Source organism: Notolepis coatsorum (assembly GCF_963971535.1).
Source record: "Notolepis coatsorum genome assembly, chromosome: 8".
NCBI classification, from domain to species: Eukaryota; Metazoa; Chordata; class Actinopteri; order Aulopiformes; family Paralepididae; genus Notolepis; species Notolepis coatsorum.
Window position 1 is genome coordinate 137,931,356 of NC_140172.1, and position 16,248 is coordinate 137,947,603.

Here is a 16,248-nt window from a genome sequence, read left to right on the forward strand (position 1 = left end):
TTGGGGGCCATTATGGGCCATGTTCTACACACTTTAGTATGTAGTTACATAGTATAACTGTTTGAAGACCAGGTTCTACTTGTTTAGTGTGTAGTTTCATAGAACTGTTGTTGATGGACTATGTTCTACAGTCTTGGCTTGTATAGTTTTTCAACGTTAGTCTAAAATGCATGGATAAACTATCTGGCAATGGGCTCAGTTGTCTTCACTGTGAGCTTATCCTTGGCATTGTGTTTTATTATTAATAATGTAAGTAATCTAAGCACAGCATTTGGTCACATACCTTACATTCAATAACGTTAAGTTTGTGATCCAATAACATATTTTGAGTAACACTGTCGAAGCCTAAAAGTAGCTTGAAATTTTAAAACAAAACCAATAGTAAGGGAATCCATGTGTGACCTGGATGCAGGCTCTTATCTTTATCTATAGTGCCGAGTGACCTGCTTCTCAAGCTCAGGTTTGTGTTCAGACCATGACAAACAGTCAAATGTTGAATGTCATTGTATCATGGTCTGGTCAGGTAGTGATCATGATACAACAGTGTTTTATTCCAAACACTTTATACTTGCTTTTAGAATAAGGAAGTGGGTCACTTGATGGTGATTAGCTTTATTCTGAGTAAACACATTTACTTTGTGGAATGGGTCAGATGAGAAGTGGGCTAGCTTGTGACTTGAAGGTTGTTGTCAACTACCGGTGTCCTTCACCACCAGGTCACAATGGGCACCTCACCACCAGCTGCTCAGTGATCCACACACAGTTGAAGACTGCGGTTATTATAACCGGCTGGTCCCAGATGTTTAATCATATATTATTAAGCATATAAAACTCCTTCCCTTTTAGTGTGTGTGAGGCGGGGCGTTGCTGCTAAAAAAAAGAAAAGCTGCAATTGTGTTGAACGAACCATCTTTGGGTAAAATAAAGGTTTGCCATTTTGTATCGACCGTTTCGTTTCCTCTCTCCTCCCTCCCGGGTGATGACGTCCCCGACACAAAGCCCTCTCCCCATTGGTCCCTCGGCCTGCCTACGTCTGCGCGTGGGACCTTCCCATCTTGTCTCGCGAGCCACTGTCTTACATAAATACCCAGAGAAGCAGCACAATCGGCCATTTCGTCTCTTTTTAGGCCGTCCGCTGTAGAGGGCAGTGTGGGGTGGCGTGTATCTATTGTACTGTTACTTAAAATCTGACGAACTAGCGGTCACACTACAACAAACGACACGATGTCGACGATGAATGAGACAGCAATTTCCTTCGCCAAGGACTTCTTGGCCGGTGGCATCTCCGCTGCCATCTCCAAGACCGCCGTCGCGCCCATCGAGAGAGTGAAGCTGCTGCTCCAGGTCAGTGATGTGGGAGAAGCTAACAGCTAAGCTAACTAACGCCTCTAGCTCTGGAGGCGGCCGCCGTCATTGAAAATGGCTGCACCGGTTGTCATCACTGGTGGTGTTTAATGTGGCGTTTTAAACACGAGGAGTGTAAAAAGGCGCATTGCGTTTTTTTACACTTTTCACCATCGTGGTCCCTTGTTTTTTTTTAATAATTTTTTTATGAAGGGTTGTTAATTTTGAGGTCATCCGTGGAATGTTGAATGACCTACAACACGAGCCCGGATGGCTAACTGTTAGCCTAGCTACTACCACAAAGGACAAATGTGACATTGGGGGGTACATTATGTACAGAGCAATAATGCAATGCTTAGTTAAAGTATTGTTTATGCACACTTGGTGAGAAAATTGCAACCGGGCCAGAGTAGCATTAGACGAAATGCTGTGATTTATAAAAAATGTTAAGGTGACCTGAGCGAGGATGATGACTGACAGTGACGTAACGTTAGCTGGCTAGAGGCCCGGTGGTGATCAACCTGGTGAGTTAGCTGCTTACAGACTTCGATTGAGCCTCTCTGCACCACAGATGTGTATTCCCGGTGTTCGCCCCCAACAAACTTGTGTTTTTAAAACCAGTTTCATTCTAAAGTGTAACACTTATTTTGTTAATTGTAGCTTCCGAATCAACCAACCTGCGTGTTTCCCCATTGGAAGCATCGCTAGCTAACGTTGCCTTCTTCTAAGCCGGGTTGTGCTTTTAGAGGTGACCCTCCTCCACTAGCGGATTTCATTTGACGGGTGACAAGGTCGCAGCAGGGGGGAGGATTGGCAACAGCTGCCTAGCTATAATGAAACGGAAGACTCCTTTTTAAAAGATTTAGATTGAAACTTCACATTTATTCATTTCTCCCCCTCCAGGTCCAACATGCCAGCAAGCAGATCGCAGTCGATCAACAGTACAAGGGTATCATCGACTGCTGTGTCCGCATCCCCAAGGAGCAGGGTTTCATCTCCTTCTGGAGGGGTAACCTGGCCAACGTGATCAGATACTTCCCCACCCAGGCCCTCAACTTCGCCTTCAAGGACAAGTACAAGAAGGTCTTCCTTGATGGCGTCGACAAGCGCACCCAGTTCTGGAGGTACTTCGCCGGCAACCTGGCCTCCGGTGGCGCCGCCGGGGCCACCTCCCTGTGCTTCGTCTACCCCCTGGACTTCGCACGTACCCGCCTGGCCGCGGACGTGGGCAAGGCCGGAGCCGGCAGAGAGTTCAACGGTCTGGGAGACTGCCTGAAGAAGATCTACAGGTCGGACGGTCTGAAAGGCCTGTACCAGGGCTTCAACGTGTCCGTGCAGGGCATCATCATCTACAGGGCCGCCTACTTCGGCATCTACGACACGGCAAAGGGTATGGGGCGAACGGAGCACTTGTCGACCACATGCACTACATACACGAGCACTACGCTATCGCTACCATAGACAATATCACGATGCCAAAACGATACCACATACACGAGCACTACGCTATCGCTACCATATACAATATCACGATGCCAAAACGATACCACATACACGAGCACTACGCTATCGCTACCATATACAATATCACAATACCAAAACCATACCACATGCACTACATACACGAGCACTACGTTATCGCTGCGATACAATATCACAATACGTGAGACGGAAATTACATTGATTCGACACTCTGTACCTAAGAGCCAAAATGAGAACCCTCGGATAACTAGCTAAAATAGTAGTTTTGGAACTGGTACCTTCTAATATGCTCGTCACGCACTACGTGACTCATATATTTAGCCGCTCATCACCATCCTGCCAGCTGTCAAGCCACCTAGCTTAATCTCTAACCCGTCAGGTTTTGTGCCCCCTGGGAAGGTCTTGGGTGTCTTGTCACAGAGGTGCTTGGAGAGGTTTGAAGTGTTCCCTCTCTCGCTGACACTGATTTATAGCACCGTTGTTGTGTCAGTGGGTTGTCGGCGTCACTCAGCTCTGTAGGCACAGACTCCAGCTGCTCCTTGTGTGGAGGTGTCGTTTCTGTCGTCGGTAATGGGTTGAGGCAGAGGCATTGATTCTCTCGCTAAATTTAAATTAATCTAAGCAGCTCACGCTGGCGAGTGTCCCCTGACTAGACCGCACAGGCACCTGACTTGGCTCCCTCACTACTAGTACTACTGCCCCCTAGAGGAGATTCAGACAAATTATACATTTCATCCCCTCCGTTACCTAACACCGGAGACTCATTTGACCCAAAAAGTACCAAACGTTGGAAACCCTTATTAAAAAAAAGTACCTACGTTTAGATTTACCGCGCAACACTACAGGGCTGACGTCAATCCAACCTCAGTTGAAAATGTAAACCTATATCGTGGTTAATTGCCGATGATGGAATATGTTGGATAGTACGACCTTGTCTTCCAAACAGAAGTCACTTCCTCATGGGGGGGGTGGGGAAGAGGTTTCGGTCTCCTGATGCAGCAATAAGAGTTTTGCATTGTTCCATAAAACTATAATTGAATAAGGAACAAATGTCCCTGCTTGTCGAGGTGAAAACCCCACATCTCCAGTCCAAAAGGGTCGACCTTTCAGGAAGAGTGGCAGCTTAAAGGGTCGACGGGAAGAGTGACAGCTTAAAGGGATAGTTCTGAGCTTGCCAGGGGCGTTGTTGATCATTAAACAACGTCCCTTCTCCTTCAAGCTGTTCCTCAAAGTAACTGCAGGTAGTTAGCCTCAAGCCAATGCAAAGTCAATGCGGTCAAGCTCCTAGCTTCAAGCCAATGCAAAGTCAATGGGGTCAAGCTCCTGGCTGTACAAAGTGACTGAGGCTCACTGAAAATCGATAGGACTATGTAACGTATATTGTTTTCCATATCAAAGCAATATATTGTGTTTATAGCCTATATCAAAAACTTTTCAGTGTAGCATTCGTTTATCTGTATTGCCCTACTGTAAATTTACATTTATTATTTACAGACTGGCTTCTGTCATATTTGCATATCTATTACACTAGTTTGAGGAATGCTTTTTGAAGTTCTATCTTTTATTTCCCCTAGTGACGTAGTTGAAATCTTCTCATGACATTGGAACTATAAACTGTTAGCTCGTTAATATTAAAATGCTCGTTAATATTAAAATGCTGCAGATTGCCAAGATGGCCAAGCTGAAAGACTTGCACAATATATAAGCCTTGCAACATAAGGTCAACTTTAATCTAATCCATGGAATTGCCTAGATAATCGCAATGACTAATATCTAAACCCAATTGTGACCCAAGAGATCAAAATCCAATCATGATATTCCCACGCCTACATGTTATTACACTTAATTAAAGGTATTTAAATGGAATCCCATGAATCCGTCTGGTTAGATTTTATGATGCAGCCAATCGTTGATCATAAATGATTTGATTGAATCATTACATGCCGGTTCCCTCTGCAACGCATTCATCCATAATTTATTCATGGAAGGGATATGGAACCTATCTGGCAGGTAAAGTGGAGGTCTCACTCAGTCACTTATGGTATAGAGTCGCTGTGCATGTTTGCCAAGGAGTGCAGTTTCTATAAATAATTTACAGTGTTTGCTACTGCCTTGACTTTCGTACACCCTGCACCATAAACAAGAACAAATCCAGAATTTAATTGACTTGTCTCAAACTCTGCCCTCTATGCTTGATCCTCCAATCACAACTTGTTATGATTGGAGGATCAAGAAAAATGGGCTGGTTTGAGATGGTTCAATTGTACATTGCATAGTTTTGTTATATTTTTATAATTGACTGTATTTGATAACTACATTTATACCGGATGTGACATCAACTTCAACATCTGCATTGCCATTTACAACTTGTTCCCTGTCTGTAGTACAGTACCTTTTCTACTTTTGATGAAAATACACTTCCTGAGTTGATCAATTTAACCCAACCTCATGACTGTGTGGCTAATTCTATAGCTTCCCTCTGAGTTGATACATTGAACCCAACCCCATGACTATGTGGCGAGTGAATACATTGAACCCAACCCCATGACCGTGTGGCTAATTCTCTAGCTTCCTTCTGAGTGAATACATTGAACCCAACCTCATGACCGTGTGGCTAATTCTCTAGCTTCCCTCTGTGCCTCCAGGTATGCTGCCAGACTCCAAGAACGCTAGCATATTGGTGAGCTGGATGATCGCTCAGTCTGTGACCGCTGTGGCCGGTCTGACCTCCTACCCCTTCGACACCGTCCGTCGACGCATGATGATGCAGTCTGGACGCAAAGGAGGTGAGTCGGCTTCCTTGTGGACTACAGAACCTCCCAAATGTTTGTTGTGGTTACTTGTAAAGAAGCACCGACGCTATGGACCAGATACCAGGCTGTTGTTCCCTGCGTTGGCAAAGGCCACAGGTTACATTACTGCTCAATTGCACAGCCCTGTTAGATATTCCATCCCACTGTATTGTTATTTTAGTGTATGTACTTGACCACATTAATGTCGCACCAAAAACAACCAAATCAAATTCCTTGAATGTGTAACTACGTGGCAATAAAGACCTTCTGATTCTGAGGTGCAAAGACCCGAGCTGATTTAAATATTTAAATTGTATAGGGTTGGGACTGGATTAGATTAAAAGATACTCTAATGAGCGCTTTCCCCCCACAATTTAACAGAATATAGTAAAAAAACTGTCACTACCAAGTCAGGGCCTTTTCTTGACCCTCCCATTACAAGCATTGCTTTCCTCGGTCAGGCTAAGGGAGGGCTTGGGATTGGTCAATTAGCTGGTAGATCAGACAAATTAAACGATTACAGCATTTTGCTTGTGGGTGGTGGTCATTTGCCATGACATTTAATGTCCCTGAGTTTAAGTGTTCAGGTTAAGATATTCCTTTATTGATACCCCTTGGGGAAATGCAGGCGTCGTATCAGCATGGGGGAGGGGTGGTACAAGTGTGGTCAGCATGGGGGAGGGCGTGTACAGTTATGGGCAGGATGCAGTTGTCATAGCAGCATGGGGGAGGGGAGGTATGCGCAGGATGCAGGTGTCATGGGGGAGGGGAGCTATGGGCAGGGTAATGGTAGAAGGACATAAAAACATAGGCAATATAATTAGCTCTGAATATTGCTTGGGCGCTATCATTTTTTTCATACAGTCATACCTTGCACCGGGGTATTATGACGTTAGGGCCTTCTTTCAACCTAAAAGTGCACTTTCTTCAACCTCGAACCTAAATTCCTTAGCAACCCGTGTTGCCAAGTAAACGAATCACAGAACGATAGTTAGTTAGCACCAGCCAGGTACCAACGTTAGCTCCCGGAACGATAGCCAGTTAGTTAGCACCAGCCAGGTACCAACGTTAGCTCCCGAAATGATAGCCAGTTAGTTAGCACCAGCCAGGTACCAACGTTAGCTCCCGGAACGATAGCCAGTTAGTTAGCACCAGCCAGGTACCAACGTTAGCTCCCGGAATGATGGCCAGTTAGTTAGCACCAGCCACTACAATCAACTCCGTGTCAGTGTAATAGCAGTCTGTGACGTCACGGTATTGAGAATCATACCGGCGGGATCTCGAAATATCCTGGTATACCGCCCAAGCCTACTGAATATATAAATTAAAGAAATAAACTGAACAAAGGTGCATATGAGGTTTCTCTATTTTTTATTTTTCAAACGAAGATATTTTATTTCTTATTTGACATGAATTTAAAAAAAAAAAAATCTTCTTTCTAATCTTCAGCCGACATCATGTACACTGGGACCATGGATTGCTGGCGCAAGATCGCCCGTGACGAGGGTGGCAAGGCCTTCTTCAAGGGAGCCCTGTCCAACGTGCTCCGAGGCATGGGCGGAGCCTTCGTCCTGGTCCTCTATGACGAGCTGAAGAAAGTCATCTAAATTCCTGTCTTCTCGTGTTTGTTTTTTAACACCAATTGTCAACTGATTTGGCTAAATGTAACATAACTTTCCAGTTCTTATGGACTCTACATTCTGCCTTATTTATGGGAACAAGACTAGTGTTTCACTGCTAGTTGTGGGCAATTGCTGTACGTTCATCTTTTATCATTTTAAACGTTCCACACTCTCTACCCCAATGTCATTCCTGTTTAAAAAAAACAAGTTCCGGTACCTGCTCCTGTCATTTGGTAGGTTTGTTTTGATCCCACCTTGAATAAATCTCTCCCTGGGGAGTCATCCTATCCCCAGGGGACCAACCTAACCCCCCCGAGCCTGTTGCTTTACTCCTTCACATGCCGCTCACCACCCCGCAGCACCCACACAGCAGAGGAAATGAGCTCTGATTGGATAATGAAACGCATGTATTGGATTACGCTCCACTTAAGCCACTATATTTACTCTCACTTATCCCCTCCTGCTTAGCTTTGACTCGTCTCGGCCGTCTGCCGGCAGGGTAGGTCTTCAGCCACCACCAGGGTGCCAGGGACAATGGGGCACGCGATAGCCATGCCGGCGATGCCAAAGGCTAACGTGTTTTTTTCCATTCTTAATATTGGTATATTGGGTGTTTGATTTTATTTGATTTTATTTATGGATTAAAACCACCAAGGATTTCCATCATGGTCCCAGGGCTGTTAGGCCACAACAAAAAAACACGACAATGACACAAAACGCATACATTAAAAGTCTAACTTATAGCTAAAATGTTATCTCACAATAACTAAAAACTGATTGGAAACCCATTCAAAGTATAGGGGGCTATTCTGTCCATGAGCCACTTCCTGATGCTTCTCTTGAAGCTGTGGAGGCTCTAGCTCTGCTTGATGGTGATAGGCAGCTCGTTCCAATCCTGGGCTCCAGAGAAAGTAAGGGAGCGCTGGCCCAGTTTGGAACGGAAAGAAGCCGGCTTCAGGTTTGCTATGCTTGCTGTGGTTGTGGAATTCAGGAGGTATCTAGGGGACCTTTTGGTTTATAATATTGTGCACTAGGTTGAGTCTGAGCTGAGTAACTGGCCTCTACACATATTTAATTTCAAAACTTTATTTAAACTCTAAAGGCAACTGAGGTTTCCCTAATTTCGTCATGTCTAGTGTACATACAGAAAGAAGCAAACAACAACATTGAATCATAATGGGGCAAAGGGAAAGGATAACGAAGCAATTAAAACGCATACAACTTGATCAACAAAGGTTGGAGATGAAGGTTTTAAACTGCAACAGGGGAGAATCTTGAACTTAAAGGACTGTTGGAGTTCATTCCATTAGCTAGAGGGGCATCATGGCAAAAATGCAGATTTACCTGTTCTGAGCAAACTAGGGACCAGCCAGTCACTGGAATGGGTTCCATAGGTTTCAAAATTCCATTCCAATAAGGAGGTAGCTTACCAATAAAGGCCTTAAAAATTACACTATTCCTTATTTCATGTACTAGTCTTAATTGAAACATTCTTAGTATCATAGTCATTGATATGGTGTAAGTGTAATCAAAGTTAAAATGCTTACCAATTTTTAAGTTTTACTTCAGTAGCCATATTAACGTCTACTACTTTGGTATGCAAAAGTAACCAAAAATACATCATGTATCATTTCAATATAGTTGAGTGCCACCTTTTAATACGTGAGTGATTTCAATTGAACACAACTTTAGTATTCTAAAAGTCTGAACCTCCTGGAAGGATGCAACACTGTTTTTCCAAGAGGGATTGCCACATTTGGTGTTTCTGGCGATGGAGAGCGCCGTCCAAACAGTCGAGTCTAAAGTCTCCCATAGGTTTTCAAGTGGGTTGAGATCTGGTGACTGCAAAGGTCATGTCATATGATTCACATCGTTTTCATACTCATCACATCCATTCACTGTACCGGTAGTTGGCCCCATACAGTGAACAGCACTAGTTGCATGGAATCTTATCTTCACAATTTACTATATTACGTCAAATCTTTTATTGTTTATTTGCGTATGCGGGTCAGTTGATGAATGTGACCAGTTCACACTGGAATCTGATATTGGCCACATTTGAAAAAAGAATGCAACAGCCAGATCTGAGCAATAAATTAGAATTTAACATCCAAGGCCTGCAGTGTGAACAAAGCCTTGGATCTTTTCCTCTTGCCATCTTGATCCAAAATCGGTCTGCTTCAGCATTTTTATACATGATGCCACAGAGTGTGATAGGTTGTTAATTGCTTGTATCATGCAGTACACCTGTATGGAAGAATGCATTTATATAATACGTGTGTAGGGATGTTCGATATTGGCTTTTTTTTTTTAACCTATATCTACTGATGAATGCAAGGTTTCCCTCCCCAAAAACACAACATTATCCATACTTTTCACAATAAATAAAATAAGAGTTTGTTCTTACTTGCTTGCCTGGGTAAATAAAGGTTAAATAAATGTAAAAATATATATATATATATGAAAACCGATAATTTCTGATATTACATTTTAATGCCAATATCGGACATCCCTACTTGTGTGTATATATAACAAGTATACTTGTTCTTGTTACTTTGGCAAGAGACAGTCCCTATAGCTTGGCATGTGGGAGGTGACTGTCTTGACGCCGTGTGGAGTGGCTCTGTTGGCTTCTCATTCTCTTCAGAGCAGCAGCTCCAGTCACTTGTCAAGTATTTCCGCATTATTCCCCACTGGCTGGAGTTTATAAACAGGAAGCCCATCTACGGTCCGGCTGCTTGCAGTGGCGGTAATGTTTTGATGTGCTGATACACACAAGTACCACCCGGCTCCCCCCTTCATGTGGTGTTGGAGTTGATAGAATAAATACATTTCTGACGTTGGAAGATCACTTTGCTGGAAACACCATTGGCTAGTTCATCCTCAAGCAGATCCCCTTGTTAACAGCAGTCATCTCTAAAGTCTTCTACTAGTAAACTAGCAGTCTTACCTCTATGTAAAGTCATCTACTAGTAAACTAGCAGTATTACCTCTATGTAAAGTCATCTACTAGTAAACCAGTCTTATCTCTATGTAAAGTAATTACTAGTAAACTAGCAGTCTTACCTCTGTAAAGTAATCTACTAGTAAACTAGCAGTCTTAGCTCTATGTCAAGTCTGGAGCTACTGTTGCTGTTATCAAATTATCAGTAAAGGAACTATTTCTTACTTGAGGATGAGGTGTAGTTTGACCAACTTTTCACAGAATGTTTAGAATGCTTCCTCCAGCAAGGCAGCAGTATTGATTGATTGAAAACTTTATTAACAGATTGCAGAATGGGTACAGTACAGTACAGCTCAATACATACAATTGTTAAGGGGATGCAGACCAGAGAGACTTTCGTCTTGTTTACATCAGGATCCCCCATTTTCAATTCATCATAACATATGACATACACGACATACAGATAGACAGTACTCCTACATCTATACATTTATGGCGTACCAGATTTGCAAATACAGTACTGTTTGTGATACAAAAAGAGTCTAGAAAAGAGTATATACATTTGACGTAGAAACTAGATTGGAGGAGGTGGGGTGGGGGTGACTGTACATTGGAGGTGGGTGGGGGGAGGACACTGTACAACTGTACAAGCAAAACTGTACATTGGAATATTGACGAAACCATACTTGGTCATTTACTGTGCATTGGAGGGGGTTGGGTTAGGACATTTACAGGGGCCAGTTTCGTATTTCAGTCTCCCGTAGGTGTTCTTTGAGAGTGGTTTTGAAAGTGGGTGATTCACATTCCTTTACAGCTTTGGGTAGGGCGTTCCACATTGATGTGGCATAATTGTGAAACGTGTTTAGTCCCTTGTTTGAGCAGAATCTGGCTTTAACATGATTTGTGGAGCTCCCATGGTGTTGTGATCGTGGTATTCACTGACCTTTGGGAAGTATTTTGACATGTACATGGGTACCTTGGTCGTGTAGTGTATCTTGTAGACCAGGCCCATTGCAAGTTGCTGTACTCTGTTGTCTACTCTAAGCCATCCTAGGTTGTCAAAGTGGGCAGGGGTGAGGTGGGTTCTAGGAGTAAGGTCAAGCAGTAGTCTGACCAGTTTGTTTTGAGATGTTCCATGCAGGGCAAAGATACACGGAGGATTCAAACCTTTTCAAAGGTCATAAATCTGTAAAGACATATAAAATGTCAAAGCAAATGCATACCTTTGACTTAGAATTGTCTGCTTTATTGAAATCCCCAGCAGTAGTTAGTTTATACTTCAGAAGTATGATAGTTAGACTCAAATAAATGTGAATGAGGAGCCTGAACCTGGGAGGAATGGTAGTGTTGACAGACAGCCGAGGACAGGGACAGCTGAGGTTTGATTGATTGATTGAAAAGTTTATTAACAGATTGCAGAATGGGTACAGTACAGTACAGCTCAATACATACAATTGTTAAGAGGATGCAGACCTGAGAAAGACTTTCGTCTTGTTTCCATCAGGGTCCCCCATTTTCAATTCATCATATGACACACATGACATACAGATAGACAGTACTGCTACATCTATACATTTATGACATACCAGATTTTCAAATACAGTACTGTTTGTGATACTAAAAAAATCCAGAAGAAGAGTATATACATTTGACATAGAAACTGTGCATTGGGGGAGGTTGGGTAGGTGGGGTGGGGCTGTACATTGGAGGTGGGGGGGGGGGGGGGGGGGGGTTGGGTAGGGGGGGGGGGGGCACTGTACATTGGAATACTGACATACATTTGACATGGAAACTGTACATTGGAGGAGGTTGGGTAGGTGGGGTGGGGTTGGGTGGGGCTGTACATTGGAATACTGACAAAGCCATGCTTGGTCTTTATTGTACAACTGGGTTAGGACATTTGTAGGGGCCAGTTTTGAATTGCAGTCTCCCGTAGGTGTTCTTTGAGAGTGTTTTTGAAGGTGGGTAGTGATTTATATTCCTTTACAGCTTTGGGTAGGGCGTTCCACATTGTTGTGGCATAATTGCGAAACGTGTTTAGTCCCTTGTTTGAGCCAAATCTGGGTTTTACATGATTTGTGGAGCTCCCTCTGGTGTTGTGATCGTGGTATTCACTGACCTTTGGGAAGTATTTTGACATGTACATGGGTACCTTGGTCGTGTAGTGTATCTTGTAGACCAGGCCCATTGCAAGTTGCTGTACTCTGTTGTCTACTCTAAGCCATCCTAGGTTGGCAAAGTGTGCAGGGGTGAGGTGGGTTCTAGGAGTCAGGTCAAGCAGTAGTCTGACTAGTTTGTTTTGAGATGTTTGTAATTTGGTTTTTAGTGCCTTTGAGGTGCTTTGGTACCATGAGGTGCAAGCATAGTCGTAGTACCCTTGAATGAGTGCTCCTGCCAGAGTCTTCAGGGTATTCTTGTTTACCAGGGAGGAGATCCGGTACAAGAATCGAGTTCGTTGATTGACTTTTTTTATTACATTGGATGCCATTTTGTCACAGGAAAGATTAGCCTCTAGGATGGAACCCAGGTAGGTAATTTCATCTTTCCTTGTGACAATATTGTCACCCACTGTAACTGAGAAGCCGTCTGTTTTGCTGAGTTTGTTATTTGAACCGAAGAGAATGGACTCTGTTTTGCCCATGTGTAATGATAGTTTGTTGTCGGCGAGCCATATGCAGATTTTGCCTAGTTCCGAGCTGAGGGTTTTTTCAACCTGTAACTTGTTCTTGTCAGAGACCAGCAGGGCTGAGTCGTCCGCAAACAGGAACAAGTTGCAGTCACAAGCTGACGACATGTCATTTGCATAAATTAGGAACAGTAGTGGTCCTAGTATGCTTCCTTGTGGAACACCACAGTTCACTGTGAGGGGGGGGGGATAGGGTACCGTTTACCTCCATCATCTGTTCTCTCCCCTCCAGGTAGGATTGTATCCAGCTCACTGATAAACTATCAAAACCAATTGCTTTTAGCTTGTCAATCAGAATGGTGTGATTGACAGTGTCGAAGGCCTTTTGTAGGTCTAGCATGACCATGCCGCAGTATTTGCCCGCGTCCACCTCTTGCTTGATGTGGTCGTTCAAATAGAGAAGGCATGTGTCAGTGGAGTGGGATGTTCTGAAGCCAGATTGGAATTCGTAGATTAGATTTTTATCCGTAAGGTACTTTTCGACCTGTTCGTATACTATTTTTTCCATGACTTTCGAGATGGATGTAAGGATAGAAACAGGGCGGTAGTTGCCTGGGTCTAATTTGCTGCCCTTTTTGTGCAGGGGTGTTACTCTCGCTATTTTGAAGTCCTTGGGGACGTGTCCCTGTTTTATTGAGAGGTTTATTATGTGTGTGATGACTGGGGTGATGGCGGCTGCTGAGTCTCTGAGGAATTTGGAGGGGATGTTGTCATGGCCAGTGGCCTTGTTCGGTTGGAGGGCGCTCAGTTTATTGAGTACCTCATCTGTAGTTACCATTTCCAGTTTGAAATCGTCTTTGTGGACGCCTAGGTTCTTGTAGTATGCTACTATGTGTTCTACCCCATACTGCCCTGAGTGGGAGGGTAGTTTGTTTACCAGTGTCACTAGTTTACTAGTCGATTACTTTGCATAGAGGTAAGACTGCTGCTTTTTGACAGCTGAATGAATGAAAACTTAATTTAACAGATTGCAGAATGGGTACAATACAGTACGGCTAAATACACACAATTGTTAAGGGGATGCAGACCAGAGAAAGACGTTTGTCTTGTTTACATCAGGGTCCCCCATTTTCAATTCATAGTGAATTTAAGCTTCTACTAAAGACAGTGAAATTGCCTTTAGTTGTAGCGGCCTAAAGCCATAGTTTGTGCTAACATTTCTCCCGACTAGCTGGCGGGTCAGTTCTTTTAACTTCTCTAACACCAGGCGCAGAGACCGAAGAATAGACCCGTGGGTAACTTATTTTCGGCTCCCATGTTAACCGATTGGAGCGCTTTAACCTTCTGTGTATTGTCGCAGTGAAAGGGTTAACCGTTTGGTAGTGTGGCAGTGAAAGGGTTAATTAATACTACCAGGCGCGGCGCGAGCCTGTCACTCACAGCCGGCGGCTCGCGAAGCGACCTGTCCTGTCAGTACTGATACTTCCGGCGTCTGGTCTATTTTCTCCGCGCGCGCGCCTGGCTCTACGTGTGATTGGAGCAGAGCAATCTTTAACAAAAGGAAGGGTCGTTACGTCACCGTGTTGCACCACGTGAACACACCTTAGTTGGCGGCGCTTGGCGCCAAGTGTGGAAACTTTCAGTTCGACATTAATAAGATCAGCCATTATCCATCTCCTCATTTATGACCCGTCATTTAAACTGGTTATTATCTCGGATGTCAGAATCATCTGCATTGCAATATGTTGCATTGTTGACTAGCTAACGTTTGATATATTGGTTGATGTATATTTCCTCAGACAGCTGCTATATTTTTTGACTTTTAATACAGGCTTCAATAGAACTGGCACCAAGCAGCGAATAGAACGCTGGTATTCTGACGTGATGACCCTTCCTTCCTTTTATAGTTTCCTTGGCGCAGATGAGCATAATCTGTTGTTGGCCTGCGGCCTGCGCAGAGGAATGCCTCCTGCTCCTGGTGTGAACAACAGCCATTTTAGCAGCGACGATATGGCCAATAGAACAGAACTGACCAAATGTCATTCAAATAAAAATATTACTATCCATCCTGGTGAATATCTAGGAGAGTCAAGTGCTCCTATATACCACTGTCTGGCTGACAGACCAGCTGGGAATGTTACTTTTAGATGACTGATTACCTGCCAACAATTATAATTTGTATCAATTTGATTAGTAACACAAACTGATTTATTTTGAATTACTGATTTTCCTAATTAATTAAGTTCCCTCTTTAAATCTACAGACTATGGGTAAAATAGACAATTTATAAAAAAAAAAAAAAACGTTTGGTCTACTTTTTCTCCCATTTTCTATTTTTCTCCCATCCCAATTTCGTATCGTCCAATTCTACCCTCCCCTGTCTCGAACGCTGTTAGGCCATGCCTCCCACAAGTCGGCTGCAATGTGGACTAAGCCTTACATCACGTGTCCCCTCCGGTACTCGAGGAAGCAGCAGTCGCATCTTTTCACCTGCACAGCGCGATCTCTCAGCGTCGGGGGTCTGCGTTTGGAGGGCACGCCGCCCCCGTCGCTTCCTGATTCTGCTGCGCAGGCGCACCAACCGACCTGTAGGAGTCGCTGTCCACAACGTCCGATCCCCACCCATAAGCTTCCCACCCGCTAATACTGCCAATTGTATTAGTATGAACGACCAGCCAAGCTGATAGCAATGCGGAGAGCTGGGCTCGAACCCAGCGTCTCCCAATTTATTCAAATTTGAATAACGTTATTGTCTCAGATCATGATTAACTTGGAGTAGTGTATGACGTCTGTGTCCTTAATCGCCCCATCAGAAAGCTCCTCCCCCATCAGACCTCTGACTAATCAATTAAGTAATCGCTGATGTGTCTAAAGTATCTTATCTATTAACTATGCAGTTACTGGATCTGAATAGGCCTGCTCAACATCCCTATGACCCAGTTACATGTAAATCCATTACTAACCCACCCTACTGCTGAGGTTGCACTCCATTTAAAGTTCAGAACTTTGGACCGCTAGCCCTATTTCATAGTATGACACCTATAGCCTACTGTAATCATAATAATCACAACTACCTTCCTCATATAGTCTACCCATACAAATCTGTATGAACTCTACTGACTGGTAGAGGACATGATGGAGCTAGGAGTCCAACATCCTGAACTTACCCATTAAATAATAATGAATGAATGACCTTTATTTATATAGCACCCTTCACAACAGGGTGCTTTACACTACAGCTAGCATATAAAACAAAAACAAAAATCAGAAATAAATGACAACAACAGACAGCAGTTAAAAACAGTGAAACCAAATACAAATAATAGAATAAAATAATCTTATCTGTGTTCTTCTTAGTCAGCTATAGCCTGGTCAAATAACAATGTCTTCTTAGTCAGCTAGCCTGGTTAAATAACAATGTGTTCTTAGTCAGCTAGC

General features: G+C 43.6%; 1 protein-coding gene across 1 annotated transcript; it reads left to right on the forward strand.

Moving 5' to 3' along the window:
• Positions 1-1,095: 1,095 nt before the first annotated feature.
• LOC311233339 (ADP/ATP translocase 2) lies at positions 1,096-7,547 on the forward strand. Its single transcript, XM_084320306.1, has 4 exons — positions 1,096-1,344; positions 2,248-2,734; positions 5,472-5,612; positions 7,068-7,547. Exons 1-4 carry the CDS (start codon positions 1,225-1,227, stop codon positions 7,223-7,225), a joined length of 906 nt encoding a protein of 301 aa, XP_084176432.1. The 5' UTR covers positions 1,096-1,224; the 3' UTR covers positions 7,226-7,547.
• Positions 7,548-16,248: the final 8,701 nt, after the last annotated feature.

Coding starts and splice junctions, on each gene's coding strand:
- LOC311233339 (XM_084320306.1), top strand. CDS start 1,225: ATGTCGACGATGAATGAGACAGCAATTTCCTTCGCCAAGGACTTCTTG. Junction 2,735..5,471: donor CATCTACGACACGGCAAAGG/GTATGGGGCGAA, acceptor CTGTGCCTCCAG/GTATGCTGCCAGACTCCAAG. Junction 5,613..7,067: donor GCAGTCTGGACGCAAAGGAG/GTGAGTCGGCTT, acceptor TCTAATCTTCAG/CCGACATCATGTACACTGGG.